This window comes from Pyrgilauda ruficollis, unplaced genomic scaffold (assembly GCF_017590135.1).
Source record: "Pyrgilauda ruficollis isolate IOZ18807 unplaced genomic scaffold, ASM1759013v1 scaffold58, whole genome shotgun sequence".
Classification (NCBI taxonomy): domain Eukaryota; kingdom Metazoa; phylum Chordata; class Aves; order Passeriformes; family Passeridae; genus Pyrgilauda; species Pyrgilauda ruficollis.
Genome location: NW_024527488.1, coordinates 1,325,015 through 1,346,383, shown reverse-complemented (window position 1 = coordinate 1,346,383; position 21,369 = coordinate 1,325,015). Strand labels below are relative to the sequence as shown.

At 47.3% G+C, this 21,369-nt stretch overlaps 1 protein-coding gene across 5 annotated transcripts; it reads right to left on the bottom strand.

Annotated features, from left to right (window-relative positions):
* Positions 1 to 5,256: 5,256 nt before the first annotated feature.
* SPRY1 (sprouty RTK signaling antagonist 1) lies at positions 5,257 to 15,098 on the bottom strand. 5 transcript variants are annotated; one of them, XM_041482280.1, is made up of 2 exons: positions 14,960 to 15,098; positions 5,257 to 8,057 (listed from the first exon to the last, which is right to left on the bottom strand). In XM_041482280.1, the coding sequence occupies exon 2, from the start codon at positions 8,000 to 8,002 to the stop codon at positions 7,040 to 7,042; it is 963 nt and encodes a 320-aa protein (XP_041338214.1). In that variant the 5' UTR covers positions 8,003 to 8,057; positions 14,960 to 15,098; the 3' UTR covers positions 5,257 to 7,039. The 5 variants fall into 5 exon arrangements, with proteins under 5 accessions (XP_041338214.1, XP_041338217.1, XP_041338213.1 ...); XM_041482283.1 differs by lacking the exon at positions 14,960 to 15,098 and adding an exon at positions 11,936 to 12,087; XM_041482279.1 differs by lacking the exon at positions 14,960 to 15,098 and adding an exon at positions 10,799 to 10,931.
* Between the last annotated feature and the right edge of the window lie 6,271 nt (positions 15,099 to 21,369).

Below are 21,369 nucleotides of genomic sequence, written 5' to 3'. Positions count from 1 at the left end.
CCCCAAAACCCCCCCCCCCCCCCCCCCCCATCTATGGCATGTTTTAAATGTTCTCCAGAAAGTGCTACAGTTTCCAGCAGGATGGTTTTTCCCCTCTCTCCCATCCATCCATCTGCACAGAATGACTCAGTAATTAAACACTGCTGGCCAAAGGCTCCTGGCTGTGCCAGCGCCTCACAGCGTGGCTCCACACAGCCTTGCAGCCACAGTTTTCCCAGCAGCCAAAGAGAAGCGTTTCCTTCAGAGCTGTTTTATCAGGCACAGTTACTTTAAAAGAATTTAAGTCCAAGTGCAAAATGCTCTGAGATACTTTGCAATTTTTGCCACCTGAACAGATAAAGTTGTCCCAACCCCAGTGTGTTAGAACTGTCAGGAAGGAGAGCAGATGAGGTTAACTTTTCTAGGGGATGTTATCTGCACCTGGCAGCAGTGATGGATGACTCAGGAACTACCATGGCAGGTGCTCCTGCTCCACTACAGGGTACGGGATGGAAAGTGGGGATACAAGAACACAGGCCCTAGAACTCCAGGTTTGAAAGCCCATACAAAAAGCTCTGTGGAGACTCCAGAATGGCACCTTCTATCTCTACCACTTGCTCCAGAGAGACCTTTGGCTATTTAACACAGCAAAACTGGCGCGTTTTCAACTCTAACAGTATTTCCTCACATACTCTTGGCAGATCAGTAAATTCAAGCCCAGGTACAGCCAAAGTTTGGCAAAGTTCATACATGGAGTTGAATTTCAGAACAAAAATTCATGACATCCAACTATCCTGTATTTCTCACCCTGACTAACCAGGTTTATCCTCACCTTGAATTGGATGAGATACAGGACATGTAAAAATGTATTAAATCAAAAAGTGCCTCAGTGACAGCACAAGTGCTCCTGTAGTCATAGCACATTTCATCCAGAAGAACTTTGCATGCCATGTAGGAAAATTAACAAGTGGACAATTATTCCCAAAAAGAAGGGGTCAGGTAAATGAGATTGGATTTAGATAAGGCTTGGGGATAAAAAGAAGGTACTGTGCAATCTCCCAATATCCGGGTTAGAGGAAAGCTCCAGCACTTCCCCCTTCCTTTCAGGCAACTAGTTTATTCATTTTCATCTGGAAGTGTGCTTCTCCAAGTGCATAGATCAGACATCAGAGAAGAAATGAAGCTTTGGAGAGAGCCTTCACCAGGCCAGGTAAACTCATCTCTTCCTCCTGCTTGGAGTGTGGAAGAGGAATCCTCACAGCACTGCAAGAACTCTCAGGTGGTTTGGAAATTGAAGCACGTGCCAGAAAACAGGAGGTTGCATTTAAAACAGACATTAAGTAGTTAATCAGTTATGTAATTTCAGCCTATTTAGGGAGCTCCAGCTACTTCTCACAGTCACTTTATCCCACAAACTAAGAACATCCTCACATTTATGAGCACTGGGCATTCCTAAGGCAGTGCAAGCACTGTCGCCTGGCCAGCTCATTCACTGGTGTAAATCCATCAGCTCCATTCAGAAGAAATATTCCATGGAATAAACCCGCTCATACTCTGGCAGCGACCCTGCGGGGTCAGGCAGGATGTCCCATTGTGCTCCTTCTTGCACAAACACAATGGGGTTCAGGCCCTGGGGGCAGAGCCTCTGTCAGGCTGTTTGTGCCTCCTGACATCGTGTTCTGCAGGATGTTTGTTTTCAGGTCGGGGCACCCAACCAACGTGTAGACAAAGGTTCACAAAACAGGGCGTGCTTACAAGGCCAGAGCCATGGCTATCAGGCACACCTTCCTCCAAGGACTGACCAAATGGATGCTTCTCTGCTCCAAAATAAAGAGCTACCACACTTACAAGCTAATTTTGGAATATCTACTTCCCCTGGAAGCTCACTGTTTCTCTTATAACACTGCCGCACACATGTATCAGGAATATTACAAAATCCAGGTGAATTTCTGGTTCTTTTTTGATGCTAAAATCAAAAGTTATTCATTAAGACTAGTGTCTCACCCATACATACTTAGACTAAAAAGCCAAGCCATGTGTGGTTTGCAGGGACACTTTCCTGAATTTGTATTTATTGGAAAGTAAGTGAGGCAATATCTCAAGCTTCACCAGGAGGAGCGGGAATGGCAGCTCCTGAGAAAACCAGCTGCACTGCATCCATTTATCACAAACATAAACCAAGCTGTAAACATCACTCTGGAGATCACAAGGTTTTTTGAGCAGATCCTTCAAGTGACCTTTTTGAGCAGCTCCTTACCACAGGCTCCTCATGGCTGGGCAACTAATGCCAAGGGAAGAAGCCATGCCTTGGCTCCTCCCACCAGCCAGAGGAAGGTGAAAGACAACCACAGGGAAGAACTACAAATGATCAAGAGCTGCCCTAAAAGCAAACTGCCCTGCAAATGAAGAGTCATCAGAACAAGACCTGTGCGGCCCCACGTGCTGTGTAAGGCTGCTAAATCCAGCTGTGTGACAGCACAACAGAATTTTATTCCAGGTTTTTTTCTGAAGCACCACCATGACTGACACAAATGCTCCAGCTGGAAGAAGGCCAACAATTAATCAGGATTCCTTAGAATTTGGAGGTAATTTTAGCAGAACAAGAAATGCAGAAGTATCAGTGAGTCCTGAACATTCCTCCAGGACAAAAATCTATTACTTCATATAAGTCCATTAAAACACTTCATCTAGCCCCTTTAATCCCTCTTAACAGATTTGCTTTATCACAGACAGAGGAGCTAATCCTCTCCCACCTGTCTTTATGATATGGAACCGTAAATAAGAGCAAGCACTTTTTTTTGCTAGGCATTATCCCCCCTTGGACAATGCCCTCACCCACCCCAGCATTGATGTAAGGGAGCTGTCTTTGGAAACACCCCAACTCTGAGGGCAAATTCTCACTTCAGCCATGGAATCCTTCAGCATGGAACATGGAAACTTTATCTATCCATTGTATTTATTGCTAAATTACTGTTTCCTAAACTCTTCTCTTACCACAAGTTTCGAGACACTAAGCAAAGTGAGAATTCCAGATTGTTGGACTTCCCTTTTTCCTTCAACCCAGACCTTACATGTCTGAGGCCTTCGCTGTTGGAACCAGATGGCAGCCTCGGCCAAATCCATCACCCACCCATGCAATTAGGTCAGTAGGTCAGCTGAACTTACTGCCTAATTACACCATCATTATTTTACACAGAGTGTAAAACGTAAATGTAAAATTCTTGGCTTCTCAAAACAAGATTTCAGAAATATCAGGAAAAAAAAGTAATTTTTATGAGCCACATTGCAGTAGGCTCTGCAGACACGGAGGAGTAACCTCAAACAGCCCCCCTGATAAATTTGGGGTTGAAGGACTAAAATGTGCACTTCAGTACCCTAATTGCTGGAAATCCCCTCAGCAACCCCCCTTCCAACACAACACAGCATCCTTGGATGGCCATTCCACTGTGGAAAGTGGAACAGACACAGCAGCTGACCACTTGGGGCACATTGAAAGTAACCTGTGTCTCTTCAGGTTGTGGAAGCTTCACAGCTTCACTTCCTCCAGCTGTCAGCTTACTCTGCTCTTTCAGCCGGAAAGAGAATTCATTCTACCACGCAGAAAGAGGTTCTGCGTGGTTCTACACCACAAAATCCAACTGCCTGAATGAATCCCCAACCCCTTCAATGGCACAGCGCAATGACCTCACGTTCCAGAGTAGCCAGAAGTGAGCTCGGATAGATTTGTGTCGCAGTTGAGACGGCTGCGACACACAGCGTATCACCACACAATTTCAGGCAGCTTTAAGCATTTGCCCAAACAGAATAACACCTTACCTCATCAGAAGGCCTCTGGTGTCTGAGCTGCAGCCCCACTCCCAATTACCACAAACTGTGCACCCACACATTTGTATGTTAAATACAAAGCATACAGCATCCAACCCTAGAGAAAAACACATTATTCTCATTTTTCTAACACTGTCTGCTCTACCTGGCAATTAGAAAACCATGTAAGACCTGCAAGTAACTGTTTTCTTCTCCTTGCTGTGTAGGTCCAAGTAAATTTTTTCTCTACAGGCACTGCAATCTCAAGTTGTACCCAAAATCTGATTAGTAAAGGGAGCATTAGTATGATAAACTAGAGTGTAGCTGTTGTTTTAAAAAAGAGATCTGAAATAGTGTCACAACATGGCTCCTGATGGAAGACAATCATTAAAGAATGGAGAACACGTGGGTCCTTTGGGATTTCTTCTCTTCTGCTAGGAATCAACCCAAACCCCCAGATAATTCAGTCACTGGCTGAAAAAGGAGACAGAGGTACAGAGGGCAATGTTTTCCTTGAGGAGGCACAAGCAGCACCCTCGGAGCAAAGGCCCTGAGCAGGGGCTGGCTGTGATCCAGCAGTGGAGGCAGTTGGCTCCGCGTTCCCGGGTGTCAGCACACAGTTACCAGTGGGCATCCCTGGCCAGCGTCGGACAAGGCCCCCATTGTGTCGCGGGGCCATTTGCAGCTGTCACTCTTCGAGACGCGTGGTGACAGCGAAGGAGCGCAAGTCCCTGCTCCTCAGGAACATATCCCTCCTGGAAATTCCTGCTTCCTTTCGGGAAATCTTGGAAAGCAGAATCCGTGTGCATCCGGTGCTGCCCCCCAGCCTGTCACTTCTGTCACACAGAGGAGCAGCACCGCCCTGCAAAGCACTCCTAGATGTACTCAGATGATGATTTCTCTTTGTTCCTCTCAGGGGTCATCTGTGCTGCTTAATATAAAAGCAGCTTCAGTCAGCCCTGTTCCATGACACTGCATCAGCTGGGATGGAATTAACTACAAAAAGGCGAGCTTATTCAAATCACCACCGTGCTGGGATTAGAGCAGCTTGAATATGGTAATTCAAAGCAGCAGGACTTCAAAAAAGAGCAAGATATGACACATTTGTCAAGACATTGCTCTGTTCTGAAGTGGAGTTTCTCTAGAACCACTTACTCTGAACACCATGTGAAATTTCATCCATTTAAAACTTTTAAAGTTCAGGAGAATTGTGATGTAACCTTGACCCACATGAGGAAAAGAATGAGGTCTCCCCATTCACTCTTAATGAAAAGCTTTTTCTGTTGAATGTGTGTTAAATGGCCACAAGTAGCTGTGACACTTAGGTCACCCTTAAGAGCCTTTAATTTAAAGACAGAAGACTCAGTTGACATTGGAAAACGTATGGGAAAAGACCCAAATAAGTCATAGGCCCAAACACACACACACATTCCCAGATTTCAAAGCTACCAAACTACAGCAACACAATCACTATTTTTCATCCTGGCTCCAAACTTTTTATTTAGAATCGAGGTGAGGAGGTTAAATTCTTCAACTGCTGCACAATTTAACCAGCCATGAAGTTCTATATAGGAAAATTTTCAATGGCTTTGCATGTTAATGTGGTATTCCTTAAAAAAAACCAAAAACAACAAAACAAACACCAAAAAAGAAACCAGCTTGGAAGTTGTGGTTTCCTCCTCCGCAAATGTATTTCCAAATGCTTTGGTAAATAAATAGAGCCTCCATTTCTTGGCACTGTTAAGCAAAACACAGATTCAATTGTATTAAACATCCCTTATTTGATATATAGTTGGCTTGAACTTAAAATTAGGTAGACTAAACTAGAGCACAGACTAGTGGCTTTGAAGTATCAATAGGAGGTTATTTGCCACCTGACAGACCTGAAGGAGGAGGAACAGCCCAGCAATACACACAGGTAGCTCACAACCTGCCAGTTGTAACAAAAGAACTCCAGAGGCGTTTTCATTAATTAATATATTTTCTGCATTATAGTTAACATATGTACTTTCTTCGTGTCATCCTTATTTCGTTAAGTATTGATATTTTGTTATATTCAGACATGAGTACATTTTCGAAGTCTTTTGCAATAAATATCATAAAATAATAGAGATTCACATAATAAATATTCTTTACAATAAAAAAAGTTTTAACAGACTTTTGTCTTAAAAATAGTTGGGATTCAACTTTGTGTTTTATACATAAAATATACAAAAAAGGACCACAATTTGTGGCTAAGGCAATAAAACAGGGACAGAATAAAATTATAAAGTACAGAGCAGAGCTAAACTCACTAAGCCAAAGGATCACAAGAGACTTGAAGGATTCAAGAACATTTAGGTGACTCAATGACACCTGAAGGCTGTTTGGATATATGAACACCACCAACTTTAATATCAACTGATACTGACAGACTATAAAAACTGGATTAGGAGGGTGGAACACGCAATATCCTTCAAAGACTGGACAGCAAAAGAAACAAATGAGTATGTTGCAGCCACAACGTCTCCAATGTGAAGACCTACACAGTGTAGCAAAAACTGAAGTTACATTGAAAATGTAAAAAAAAAAAAAAAAAAAAAAAAGAAAAAATAAAAAAAAAAAAGGCCGGGGAATTCTCAGGTCTGAGAATGTTCCAAAAGTTAAGAGAAAAGGAGAGGGAGAAAAAAAAAAAAGATGCAAAAAGAAGCAGGCTGCTTATAGAAGAGTCAGGCCTTTCATTTGGTGAAGCCTTTATTTTACATCCCTCTCCAGAAAGAACACACACAAAAAGTTATTTCACAATCCAGCTCACTCAGGAAAGTTATTCTTCCTTGGCACCCAGGAGGTTAAGGAGAAAAAAACCATAACTTGCTGAGAACAAAAAAAAAAAACATCTTTGGGAAGATATTCACAGAGCAAGAAGCTTCAAGAGCCCAGTGAGCCCTCACTGTCTCTTTCAGGAGTGGTTCAGTTACAAACTCAAAGACCCTGCCCGAAGGAGCGGCAGGTGCAGATCCCAGGTCCACACTTACCAAAGAGCAGCAGCAACTGCGTGAAACGCTCCACACTCAGCCAAGTCAGTAGGAGGAGGAGAGCAAAGATGCAAGGGGAAGAGCTCATGTGTCTGAAGCTGGGCAGACAGAAAGGAAAGGAAAGCAACAGTCCTCCCAAAATGGGAGAGGAGGGGGGGAAGAAGAAAAGATGGGGGCAGGGAAAAAAAATCAGCTACAACCTGAAAAACTGAAGTTGGAGGAAGTAAACCTCCCTCCCAAAATCATGAGGGCTTGCCCTGACCCCGGGAGGGGCAGCTCTCCAGTTTACAATAGACCGTGTTGGAGTTCTTGCACCGGCACCCCGGACGATTGACGCGGTCGTAGCACCCCCGGCAGAGTTTTAGGCATCCTTTGGCCGGAGGGTAGCAGAGCAAGCAAGGCAGGAACAAGGACATGGCTCCCATGCACAGGTACCTAGAACAGCAGTGTGACTGGGAGCACGAGCAGGGATTATCCGCGTACGAGTCCCCTTCATCGTCGTTGGAACAGTGGTAGAAGATCCCTTTGACCAGGCACATGCAGGTGCCGTACTCCACCATGCTCTCGGCCGAGCACAGGCACTGCCGGTTGCAGGCCAGGCAGGAGGGCAGGGCCCGCGGCGCCGTGCACTCCCCGCACTTGCACTTCCCGCACTGCTCGCAGATGAACTTGTGCTGCGTCAAGTCCTCTTTCAAAGGCCCCTTCAGATCGTCCACGATCAGCGCCGACTGCTTGGGCTGCGCCCGGATTGTCCGGTCGGATCTGTGGCCGGAGCCCGGCCGGGAGGGCGGCGAGCGCCCCAGCAGCCCTTGCTCCGAGGAGGCGCTGCTGTTGCTGCCGGAGCTGGCCGCGCTGCCCGTGCTGGTGGAGCGGCTCAGGACGGGAGCCCTGGTGTTATGCTGATGGGCCACGTGCCCCGCATGGCCGGGCCTGTGCTCGTAGTTATTATTCACATTAATCGGTATAATCTCGTGAGTCCTCTCATGCTTCTCCTGCCTCGGCGCCGTCCGCGGACCCGACTTTTTCACCACCGACGGCCCCTCGGTGTATTCGTTGCTGCCCCTGATGGCCTTGATCTGGTCCAGTGACAAGATGGTCGTGGGCTGGCTGTCCCTGTCATAGTCCAAGCGCTGCCGGCTGTCCAGGGAAGGCTGCTGAATCACCACCAGGGAGCCGCCGCTGCCATGCTGACTTTGGGGCTCCATCTGTAGTGATCTCTGCTGCTGGCATTCAGCGGGAACCTGGCATGCATCTGAAATCCTGAAACAAGGAAGGAGACAGAAGGTGTAAATAAACACTGCGTGTGTACATATACACACACGAGATCAAGGGCAGCGGAGGGATAAAGCACCGGATACTTTCTGAAAACAGAAATGATCTGGCAAAGCCCAAACTGCCCCAGCCACCTGGTACTGATCACTTTCAGCAGGGGATTACAGCAGTGCTGAGGATCTGGCCAAAGTCCAGTAATGGGGAGAGTCTGGGTATGGCATCATGGATGAGGAATGCAAAGGAGACCCCATGCCATTTAAAAAAAAAATTAAAAAATAAAAATCCAGTATTAACTTGTACGCTTTCTTGGCAAGCCATGGGAAGTGCGTCTCCCTTGCTACTGAACTCAACATCTGTCTCTAGCAACAGCAATTCCGAATGCCCCCGACACTGAGCTGGAAACAGCCAAGAACACCACTACATTCATGTTTCGTATGGCAGAGTGAGGAATGAGCCCAGTTCTCACTCTTCTGCCTGAATCTGCAGCATCAGAAAGCTCCACAGATTTGCTTCCTAGTGCATTTGGAAAGTCTCCCTCTTAAAGTGACGTATGTGCATTACAGAGTCCTGAACTAAGTGCTGTCAAGTGGCCAAGACATTTTCTGTGAGAAAGTAACTCAGTCTACACATCTAATATGCTCCTTTATAAAATTAAAGCAAGGGTGCAAACAACCTGTTTTCAAATATTGCCTGACCACAGGCCAGAGTGAGAAAGAAAAATGGGGTAGAAAAAGGTTTAGATGAACTAGGCGTCAAACAAAAAGTACCTGAGCATTCAGGAGAATGTTAAGAGCAGATAAAAACCCCTCAACAAGAACCTCAAAACACAGAGAACAAATCCATTTTCACAAGACAGATTAAAAGCTTCTCAAATAAACAGAACATCTGCTCATCTGTCTTTTAAATAGTAGGAGAATAGTAGAGATGTTACACATTTCCATCCCTTTCCATCCTGCCTAGCTAGAGATATGAAGGTTGCAACACTGAGAAAACTGCAATGACAGTTCTGCACCTACACAAAGATGTAGCTGAGTATCTAAGTGCCACATTTATGCAGGGACCCAAGACAACAAACTGCTTTTCTTTACTGTCAGCCAGAGGAAAAGTCCCTTTTCACTCCCCCCCGGGATGCCACAGGTGTTCACCTGAAAGCAAAGAAAGCTAAGTGCTATCAAGCATTTCAAAAACTCATCCAATAATGCTATGAGAATGTCTTGTGTACCCAGACCACAGCCAGCATGGAGCTGTTCTCCACTCCAGAGAGTAAAAGGCACCGTGGTGTGGAAACACAGGAAGAACAAGAAGAGGAAATGTGTTTTCTAGCAGGCAGTCACCACGGGCAGAAAGTGACAGCTTCTGCTGTGACACAAAATCTTTGTCCTCATCCAGTATCAAAGATTTCATTTTACATCTAGCATCACCTGTGTGGGCTTTGTGGTCACCAGATTAAACAGAAAACCAAACACTCTCACTTCTAATTTACAGAATAGAATCACAGAATGGCTTGGTTGGAAAGGACCTAACAGACTCTGCAGGCTTTGGGACTGGCCATGGGCAGGGACACCTTCCACTAGACCAGGTGGCTCACAGCTCCATCCGACCTGGCCTTGGACACTTCCAGGGATGGGGCATTCACAGTTTTTTCCTGTGCCAGTGCCTCACCACCCTCCAGCAAAGAATTTCTTCCTACCCCACACAAGAAGCAGCCTTCTTCACGAGCACTGAATACAAATCCACAACAGACCAAGGGTGAATGAATGCGAAAAGGGAAAGATTTACAGCTGTACCAGCCAGGAGCTGGGCTCCCTAGGGGATGAAAAACAATATCCCAAGAAAATGCGAAAGACATCCAGTGCCATCTTTGGGGGGAAAGCGCAACATCAACGCGGCGCAGACTGACAAGCCCAGCTGCAGACCGGGGCGAGAGTTGAACCAGCCACCTCCACCCCCGCGCAGATCGCTCGTAAACTGCTTTCCCCCCGGACAATGAAATAAAAATCAGTAAAACAAAATAATTAAATAACGTACGTCGCAGGCGGCGAGAGCCCTCACGGGTCTGCACCCGGGGCTGCGCTCCTTCCCCGCACCTCGAGGGTGGGATCCCGCTTCCCTCCCCTTCTCCACACCCGCTCGGACACGCCGCCAGCGCCCCCGTCCCGCCCTGCTCCGCCCCGCTCCCCGCAGCCCCGGGCGGGCGGCGGCGGCGCGGCGCCCTCTGCGCCCCGAGCAGAGCGGAGCGGATCACGGCGCAGACGGAGAGGAAGGAAGAGGAGGGGAAAAGGGGAAGAAAAAAAAGTTATGAATGAAAACACAAGCTTTTTTTTTTCTCCCTTTCCTTTGCCTCCTTGTCTCTCTTCCTCAGGGGAAGGCAGATCTTAGCCCGGCGCTGCCTCGGGAGGGCGGATTACCTGGCGCTTAAAGCGGCAGCCGAGCGGCCGCTCAGCCCCGGGGTTTCCCCGCGCTGCGGCTCGGCACCCCCCGCCTTAGCCCCTCCGGCCCCCACCTGCGAGGAGCGTTTGGGGCGTCTTTTTGACCTTCTGCTCGTTCGCAGCCGGCCACGGTCCCCAGCAAGCCTTCCCGCAGCAGCCCGGTGCCTCTATTCCGGAAGGGAGACGGTGGGAGGGTGGTCGGGGCCGCCCCTCACCGGGCGGGCGCCGCAGCGCCCCGCGGCACCTGCTCGCTGCGGCAGCGCCGGCCCCGGTGTGAGCGCACGGCGGGTCCCAACTTACTGATGTGCAGGGAGCCCCTGGGAACGGCAAATCCAGCGGGCGGGGGGTGGCGGGGCCTCGGCTTCTCGCTCTCCCGGCCCCCGGGACGGGGAGGGCCGGCGGGCTGCGCTCCTCGTCCCCGCACAGCCCTCGCTCGCCGATCTCCACGTCCTACTGGGCCAGCAGAGAAAAGCCCCGCTCTCCTGCCCACCGCAGCTCCCCTCTCCCGGGGGTCAGCATGCAGCGGCCCCAGCCGCCCGTGGAAGCGGCGCTCTCCTTCGGCCGCAGTTCTCGGTCCGGAGGCGACGGGGAGCAAATCCAGCCCTTCCTGCAAAGCGGAGTGTCTGGATCGAGCCTCAGGCGGCTGCAGGCTGCGGCAGGCAGCGGGGCTTGTTGCGATGCAGGTCTCCGGGAAGAGGCGGCGGGTGCGCGGCTCCTGCTCCGGCTGTTTGTTATTCCCCTTTGCGATCGCAGAGTGCAGGGCTGCGGTCCCGCTCGGCTTCACCGCATGGTCCTTGCCGCAAGTCCCGTCTGGCAAAGTGCAACCACAACCTCTGGTGCGAAAGATTTGGGGCAGTTTTTTCTTTTTCGTTTTGGGTTTTTTTTTTTTTTTTTTTTTTTTTAATTTTCTTTTTAAAACGATCAAGAAGCGGCTCTGGCTCTCCAGGCAGAGCTCAGCGAACTGCGAACGAAGCCAGAGGCAGCGCAATGCAATGGCCCTGCGAGCTCCCCGCACACAGCCATGTGCTGGCTGTCGCTGCCGGGGGCCGAGTGACAGGCTCGGGGCAGGGGCAGGACGCGGCGGGGAGAGGCGGCCCCGCACGCCGCAGTCTGGCACCGAGGTCTCCGCAGGCTCGAGAGGGTCGCGCAAAGCTCCGACGCGCCGGAGACCCCGCGTCGGGCGGGACGGGCGAGTACCGACCCGGAGCTTCTCTGTGAGCAGCGAATCGCGCCCAGCTCAGGGCTGCCGGCCTGGGGAGCCGAGCCCCGGCTCTCCCGCCCGCTGCCCCGCGGAGCAGCGAGCGCGGCTCGCCCGCACCTCCCGCACGCCTCGCAGCGCGGCCGCCCCCAGCGCGGCGCGGGGAGCCCCGGCCGCCCGCCCGCACCTGACCCGGCGGGAGGTGGGTGTGCGGCGCGGCGAGCGCCGCCCGGGCTTACCTAGGGCCGGGGTGAGCGCCCGCCTCCCGCGGCACATTGGCGGCGCGGATCCAGCCCGGGCAGTGCCGGCAGCCGCTCCGCGCTGCCCCGCCGCCGTTCCGGAGTGACTCGGGCCGCGCCTCGCCGCCTTTCAGCGCGCAGCCCCCGCCCGCCGCCGGCCGCGCCCCCCTGATGTCAGTGTGCCTCCGAAATCCCGGCGTGGATTCCCCGCCCTCCCGCCGGGAGCCGCTCCCGCGCGGGCACCGCCGCTCCCGCGGGCCGCCAGGGAACGAAGGAGGGAGGGAATGAAGAGGGAAGGAGGGAGGACCTGCCCCTCTCTGGCCCCGGCCCTGCGCTGTCCCGCAGCCGCGGCTTCTCCCGGGGCCCCGCCGGCAGAGGGAGCGCCCCGGGGGCTCGGCCCGGCGGAGCTCGGAGCTGCCCGGTCCGCACACGCTGCCCCCGCCTGCGCTCGGCCGGGCGGGCAGAGCTCATGGAGCTGTGCCGCCGGGCGCTGGGTTCTGCTGAAGGGCTGAAGTTCTGCCACGCTCCTCTGACAGCGTTACAGAGAGATTCTTGTATGTGTTTTACCGTCAGCGCCCTTCAAGCCAGGTGGAACAGCCCTTGTTTATATTCACAAGATATTTTCTGCTTCTTTCAGACTATTGCAGAGCCAGCTGAGGACCCGAGAAGAGCATTCCCTCTTGTCATCCTGCCATGAGACAGGAAGTGGCTCTTCCCACCGTTTTACAGCTGACACTGCAGCACCAGAGATGATACGGGTTATCGACCCGGCTGTCTCCCTCCCGTCTTTCCAGCCCTGCCTCGGCAAGGTCCCATCCAAAGCTCATCACTGCATCTCTGTCATGGTGCCAAAGAGATACAGGGGTGCTTTCCAAGCCAGTAGTTTTATGGCCAGATATTACCTTTTACATAAGATTTCTGGGGGTTTGGTTTGGTTTTTCTCAGGGAGTGGAGTATTTAAACAGGCCACCAAAATAACATGGGAGAGTGATATAAAACACATCCAAATTCTGAAAATTATTTCATAACGGCATGTAAAGTATTGGAATAGTTGATACTTCCAGTACTTGGCTAAACACCACTCAGTCTTAAGTTTATCTGAAACATACTAACAATCTCTTTCACAAAAAAAAAATATTCTCCCACCTTTTGCCCCAAGGAAGATAAGTATGTGCTAAGGATATGTGGAGCTGCTTAGCAGGAACATATATCCAAAAGCAAACAATCCCTACAAACAGGATTGTACCACAAAGGTAGTACTCGGTGACAGTCTGTGCACCCAGCCCACTCTTGTGCATGTAGCACAGTTATTTTCCATCAAAATTCACAAAGCTTGGAAACAAATCACCTAAACTGCATTTTTGAAATTCTCATCATTTTGTATGCATTAGAGGTTCTATATTGGATACTAGGATATAGTAGTAGTGGTAGTGTGACTCCTAATACTTCTGAGTTTGTAATTAACAGATTGCTGATACAGACAAACCATAAATACCATTCTCCAATGACAGAGGCTCAAAGGACAAGCTACGACATAAAAATCCTTGGTGTGGAATAAAAGTATTCCAAATCAGCATTAATATTGCTGTGGGATTTAGAAAGTGTGATTGTTCACCAAAAGCATTCTCAGGCACACCTTGAGCACAAAGTACAAAATCACTTTCAATGAAATCCATCTGAAAACTTTGGAGCCTATGAAGAGTTAAAAAAACCTATGAAGAGAAAAAAAATCCAACTGAAGAACCAAAATGACTAAGAAAATTTAAAAAAACCATTACTCCTGCAGAGCAGTCTTAGTGGTGCGAGTTCATCTTGGAGACTTTAGCAGGGCTCTGTTCTCACAGAAGTCCATATGCATTTTTCCTAGGACATGACCACAAAAACACCTCAACACCTCTCCTTTCACATCTCTAAAGCCAATACCACCTTAAAAAACCTATGCCAAGTGTAAGAGCTTGATTTTAGAAACATAATACCAGGCTTAAATGGGTCAGTCAAATAACCAAGAGTACTGGCAGGTGTTCACTATCACCTGGCACCTGAATTAATACTTCACTGAAAGAAGGGAAAACCCTCCAGCAATATCCAAAGGCTCTCCACAGGCTCAAGCAAACATTCCTGCACCTCACAGAGATTCATCTCACTAGATTATTCCTGGAAATTATAGGAATGAGAAGTTCTGATTAGAAAAAAAAATAAAAAAATAGCTACATCCTGGAGAATGAACTGGCATCTATGGCTACATCCTGGCATGGTCTTAATTTGAGGATTGATGCACAGGCAGGAATCTGATGCAACCAAGTTATTTTCTGTCTCCAAACCATCATCTAGAGGTGGCTCAGCTGACACCAAGTCAGCAGAGACCAGCCCTCTATGCCTGAAGTAAATTCTTCAGAAAAACCTGCCAGAATGGGGTTCCAGAGACTGAATGATGGCCAAGAGCAGTGATCCAATCCCTGTTTCCAGTTTCACTTTGAGAATCAGGTACTGGACATAATCCCCACCTTCTGCAGTCAGATGCTACTTCTCCCTCACAGCAGCCTGAGTGCCCGAAGGTGCATTGGACAGAACAAAAGCACAATCCATCCTTAGCTTTTTGTTTGGTTTTCTTCTAATCCACACCTAGAAGCAACTTTTATCTTTAGGTGACTTAAGTGACCTTTGTAAAGATGCACTGGATAAACTGTGATCCTCCCACTATCAGTAACAACTATTTCCATGGTGCATCCCACCTGGGAATATTATTCTATTTCTCCCTAAGCAACATCTCTTAGCCTTACTAAGGCACAAATCCCAATCCAGAAGGAAGACACACACTCAGCCCCAGCCACAAAGCCAACATGGCTTTGAGGAGACTCAGCAGGGGAAGTGTTTCCCTTTATGCATGTTACTTGTCGCTTCATAACCAATCTTCACAGCTGCAACAACATTTCTAAGGTTACAGAGGAATTCAAAGGCAACCAAATACCCCCTCCATTAGCATTTATAACAAAATTATGAACCAAATTGTTGTGCCAGTCTTACCTGTAGCATGTGTAGGTCAGGTACTTCCCTCACCAGTGATGATCTTGCAGAGGTGGCGTCAGGAGAACCAAGTGGAACCTGCAGCTCCCCAAAGCTTTGTGTGTCAGCAACTTTGAGTTTGTGTCAGGTGGAACTTTGTAGTTGTCAGTGTTTGAACAGTCTCAGAAACTCTCAGTGCTTGTTGGGACAAGACCAGCATAACTAATTTTTTTAACACACCACTAGGCCTATATATACTACAAGGCAAGAGGAAATAGCCTCAAGCTACGCCAGTGGAGATTCAGATTGGGGATCAGGAAAAATTTCTTCACTGAAGGCACTGGAACAGGCTGCCCAGGGAGCTGGCTGAGTCACCAGCCCTGGAGGGATTTAAAAGATATGTAGATGTGGTGCTTAGGGACTGGTCTAGTGGTGACTTGGCAATGCTGGGTTGATGGCTGGACTCAATGCCCTTAAAGGTTTTTTTCCAACCTAAATGATTCCATGATTTTAAAACTCTCCAACAAACCAACAAAAGCTATGGAACACTACTGTAATAACAAGTGCTGTGGGCAGTTTCTCAGCAGCTCTCATGAAATCTTGCTGGCCCTGGCTTAAGCTGGTGCATGACATGAATAAAGCTGCTCCCAAGAGCCAAACACCGGGGGTGCCGTGGTGAAGGCATACCTGATATGTACAGTGAATCACTTCAGCGTAAGGAAGAGAAAGCGAAGGCTGATGTGGTAGCGTTTCCCATCACACTTTCTACCAGACAGGTTGACCTTTATCGGAGATCAAAGGCACGGGTGCTGGGGATTTCTTCAGCTCCTGTGCAGGAGCTGTTCTCAAAGCTCTCTGAAGGCGCAGCCCGTGCGCCGCTGCCTCTTGCCGTCACTGCTCGGGCTGGGGAAAGGCACACAGGAAATCCTCAGTTACAAATAGAACCTGTAGTTTTCACTTCAGGAGATAACATCAGTTTTTCTTAGAGGCAGAGGAGACAGTAAAAGGCAGCAGCCAGGCAAACCTCCAAGAACAAAGGGACGAACCTCGACATGAACCTGCCTCATGAACATTTGAATGTGGAATCAAAGCACCGGGGAAACGCTGCAGAGATGGGTTTAGTCTGTGCCCAAATTAAACAGGAAGAAAATGCCAAGGTCTGTAAAATAGACTGAGAGTCTGAGAACATACTTTCCCTTCCCCATCTCCTGAATTGTATCAAAGAAACCAGTATTTTCCTTGAGTAACCACAGGCAAAACTTCACTCTCCTAAGAGTAGGCCACAGCAAGTCTCTTCATTTTCCACCACTCCTTTGACATGTAGGCAACTCTCCTTCAGGTACCCATAGTTACTGTTTTCTGATCAAGTTTAATCTTCCTTGGAGAACTGCCTCTGTAGCCTTCATGTGTAGCTGCTACACGGGTTGCCTGCATGTGCACAAGATATTCTAAGCTACTGACCATATCTCCCTTACTTTGTATTGATTGTTAACTATTTTAGCTAATATGACTTCATCTGTATAAACAGCTTTGTGAAAAAGTAAAATTGTCATTATTACTGAATACCAATAATAACTTACTCTCATCTACCACAAATTATCTGCAAGTCCTTGTCTCCTGTCCTAGTGCTGAGCAAACTGCCTTTTCCATTCCACTGAGACACAATTCCTTGCACAGACACAAACCTTTCCCATTTCTGCTGGAGAAGTGGCCGCTCCCCAGGAGTGGGCTGCTTTACTGGGGGAAGAGGAGAAGCTCTCTGCTAATTTGAATACATGGCTCTGTGCATGTTTTTATTATCTAAGCACTTGTGGCGACTCGGGTGTTAGCACAGCTCCAGGAATGCCTCCTGTTTATCAGGTTGTGCAATCCGTCACTGTCAGCTGAAGGAGGTCTCAGGAGCAGCGTTTCTAATTTGATTTGAAAATATACATGGAAACCTGAGCCTGCTTTTAGCAAGAATGATGGGGTTGGCCTAATGAACACAATCTCTCTTGTCGCTCTCGAGAACAGTGTGTCAACAACCAAAGTTTAGATTCCCTCAGTGGCTGCAGCAGCTTCTGTGGGAAAGCAGGAGCCTCACATCTGTGTCGTGTTCTTGGTTCTGCTTTACCGTTGAAAGGCATTTCAATGAGCTTTTAACAGGCAAATGCAAACAGAGAGGAAGTTCTTCCATGGATCTCTTGAAGAGAAGCTTGCAACAAGCAATTTTTTTTTCATGGCAACTTCTTCCTCTGAGCCTTCATACACTTGTGTGGTACCAAATGGTGCTAAAGAAAGTGTGTATCTAGAGAACCAGTTCTCAGATAGCTCAGAAGCTGTCACTGCTTTCCCACCAGAAACCGGCTACAGGAGTAGGAACATGTCACAGGAGCTACACAGATTTCTGGCCACAGCATCATCCACTTCAATATTTACAGATTTTAACTTCTCAGGGAAAAAACCAAATAAACAGCCCCATACCATTCTTTTAGTCTTCTATTGCTGAAAAGATAAATCTCTTGCCACAAATCTACAAGACTACAGTGATGTCACTTTGCCACATCCCAACAAGAAAGTGTTAAAATATAATGGGCTATTACCTCTATTTTTTCATCCTTTTCCCATTTTCTGGGTCTTACTTCTCTGACAGATTCACACTTGGCAATTCAAGTATAAAGTGCCAAGACACCCCCTGCATGTTTGATGTGGTTTGTTGTACTCTAGAATAGCTTGCCAGGCACATCTTGGAATTTTTGCTCCATAGTAGCAACGACCTGCCAAGGAATATTCAGTGTCAAGGGCCGGATTCTGTACCTGGGGAAATCAAAGTTAACCTTGGTTCCCTTTGAGACTGAGGAAGTCAGGAGACTTTGGTATTTTGGAGACAGTGTAAAAAATAATATCCATCAAGAGCCTATGGGTTGAAAAGGTCAGATTTCTCCCACCAAAAAGGACTGGGAAAACCCTTGACAATGAAGAACAGAAACTACACATGCCCCTACATATACTGTCATGTTGCTGATGAAAGCCCCCCTCATTTCCATCGGGGTGGGAGACAGGCTGCTGTAGTTCCACACAAGCCATGGGGAAAGCTTGCACTGCCTCTCCTGCTGGCTCCCACCCAGGAGGACATGTACAGACACACACTTAACACAGGGAGGTTGTGACACCAGAAACTCTGTGTTTGTGTGTGTTGGGGGGATGGTCTTTTAGAATCTTTTAGACTCCCTCCATGACTCTTTATTTTGAAACCACTTCTGGGATTCTTTCCTGAGAAAGATTCTTTCTCTGATCCATTAAACATGCTGTCTTTGAGAAGCCAGAGAATTTCCATCTACAAAGACTACATCTATTACTGAAACATACCCTGTTTAAAGTATCTCAAAGCCTAGTCAGGATCTGTCTCTATTGCCTCCCAAGTTCAGCAGTTTTGAAATTTATGCAGAAAATGGAATTTCCTCCAAAATTAGCCTGCCCACTAGCCTTCCAAAACACTGCAGTGATGCTGCTGCAAGGTGACATTTCTTGGAGCAGCACTGCAATACCAAAGCATTCCCAAGGGAGGGATTGCACTGTTGCCTACAGCAATCTTTCCATAGATTTTCAGTAGTATAATCCAGCCTAAAAGAAGCATCTGAATAAAGATAAGAATGACAAGTGTGCTCAGTTGAAAAACAGAAAACACACATTTTATATTAGCTTGGAACTGTGGACATCATTGCCTGGCTGAACTCAGTGTTTGCAGCAATTCCCTGTTTATTAAACAAAAGAAAAAAAACCCCTGACAACAATTCCCTAGTGGGTTCTAGTCTTTTCTACATGGAAGGCCAGACAGAGACCTCAGAGTATTCCAGAAAGGTCATCTTCAGCACCAGCAGATATTGAGGTCAACTGCTCAGCTATTATTTATGTCCATACCTCTCAGAGTATTGAAATAGGTGTCACCACCTGGCTGGATTTCAGCTCTGCAGAGGGCAGTTATCAAAACCTAAACATCAATCTGTTAGAACTTCTATACCACTCTGTTCTCACAGCAAACCAACATGACTTTTCTAATTCTCCTCCACGTGTCCCACTTCCAGAAAATTTAAACCTTTATGCACCTAAGATCAGTATTCAATATATTTTACCATATTCTTTGAGTCTTTGCTGCAGGTACTGTACAGGGGGGAAAACAAACAAACCAACACCACACCTTTCTTTTACCCTTTTATGGTTGAAAAGACATGGAAAAGATCTCTCACCACAAGCCTACAAGAGCACAGCAGTTCAGCAGTAGCACTACTCGTATTTCATCACACACCAACAGTGTGAAACACGGGAAGCAAATGGAAAGCAACATTTTTGGAGCTGGACTGATGTCAAGAATTACCTTTCAAAACCATCTGCTGGTTTTTTAAAAACTTGCCACATGAAAAAACAACAACTTTGAGTCAATTACAAACACTCCTGTAGATTCATTAGCTCCTGCAAACTTAAATTTTCCAGGGTGCCAATTGCTATAAAGTGAAAGGCCTCAGCACTTCTTAGGAAGACACAGAAAGATCATTTGCTCAGAGTTCTTTCTAAGGCAGGAAGGGACAATTCCTACTGTCAGACCTCTGTGGACAAAGAAAAGAGAGGCTGAAATGGAGGATCATGTCAGGAAAACCAAGCTGAGATGCTGAAAACTTCCAAGGCATGCACTTTCTAAATCACATCCCTCTTTCCACATGCTGTTAGGTATTAGGATACCCATATATATCCTAGCTTGTGTTTATAAAGATTCAAAGTTAATGTGAGAGAGATAGTAAATGTGGAATTATTCCCTGTCTGTTCCTTGAGGAACAGCTAAACCAGCCCTACTGGTCCTGTTAAAGGTAGCTTAGACAGGAGACAGTTGGTCCATCAGCTCTGTTTTAAACTTACGTTTCAGACTAAAATTTGAAAAGACTGAAAAAGATATTTTCTCAATGTGTTTCATGACAGGATGGCTCAGCCAAAGCCCACAAATGTAACTGCATTACTTGTTTGTTTGAGGAAATTTGCCATGTTCCAAATCACCTCCACATCATCAATATTTTCAGTGCCAGCAGCTGCTCTGCTGAATTGTGTAGAGAAAAACAATCTTTCCTGGCAGGGAATGGGAATGAAGCAGCACAACAACACCTCTGTCAAGAGAGATGACTTCCAAAGGTGTTACAAGAAGAGCTGACCAGGACAGTAGCTCCAGGGAAGGAGGAAGGTGCAAAGGAGTAGATACAGTCGGACTGATGTTTTGTCAGAAAAGTGTAAAAAACTTCTTTCTCAATTCACAAGGGGATTTATCACTACAATTCATCTATTTTCATCAGCTTTTCCCCTGTATGCAAACACCATGCTTGAAAGCACTTTGTTCCAAGTTATTCTCTGCTGGGAGGTAAGTGAACACCATCTATGCTGAGACAGGCAGTGACCGAGCTCCTGGAAAACAAACAGCCCTGTGGCATAGCCCGTATCTTATATCCATTACTTATTAGCAGTGATTAAATTAATTGCTCTATCTGTAAGCACCTAAGAGAGGCTGACAGCATCTGTGCTGAGGGGGTGGCTTGGTGGGAAAGGCCCAGGAAGGAGCAAACTATCGTGTGTCCCTGCTCCGAATGTGCCGTTGCAGAAAGGCTTTGGCCAGGCTACATTCTGTTCCTACTTTGTGTTTCTCTGTTTCCCCACCCAACTTCACACAAATTCTTACAAAGGTTATGTACAGACTTGTACAAAATGGAGACTGACACTGGCTCTTGGAGGGTTTCCCAGAGCAAGTTTAACAGAGATTATATAATACATTACATCTGTGTTGGTTGGGGTTTTTTTATTTTTAATATAGATGTTATTACACTACCAGTTTGTCCTTCCTAGATTAACCCTCCAACCACCCTTTCAAAACAGTTCATTATGTTCTGCAGAGATTAAAAACCTGAGGTTATGATGTGAGTTTTGTTTCCAGCCCTCACTTAAGACAGGACAAGTGTGTTACAACTGGAGGGGCTCAGCAAGTCACAACCACCATTATTTTCCTTCCACACACACTCTACTATCAAAGTCATGAGGGGAGGTCCTTAACTGATGGAACAGTGGAATTTTAGAGCTAACACACAACTTTACTTCTATATCCTATCTTTAAATCAGAAGTCTGCACAGCTTGGGCTCAACTTCTGTGGCAGTGACCCTTCCTCCCAAGACAACCCAGCAGGATAAATCCAGCTTAAAATCATAGGGCACTTATTAAGGATATTAAGTATTCCCAAAAAAATCTGGCTAAGTCACATCCTAATAGAACTGACTGCAAGATATAAAGCCCACCTTTGTGCAAAGCTGTCTCCAAGATGCTCTTCCTGTTACTGCTGCTGTGGGTTGTTTTTCTTGTGGAGTTTAAAAATTAACAATGAGCAGACACAGGAAAGGAGGAAATTTTTCACACATGCTTTCTA

Excerpts from the sequence above, each read along its gene's own strand:
- SPRY1 (XM_041482280.1), bottom strand. The coding sequence starts at position 8,002 with ATGGAGCCCCAAAGTCAGCATGGCAGCGGCGGCTCCCTGGTGGTGATT.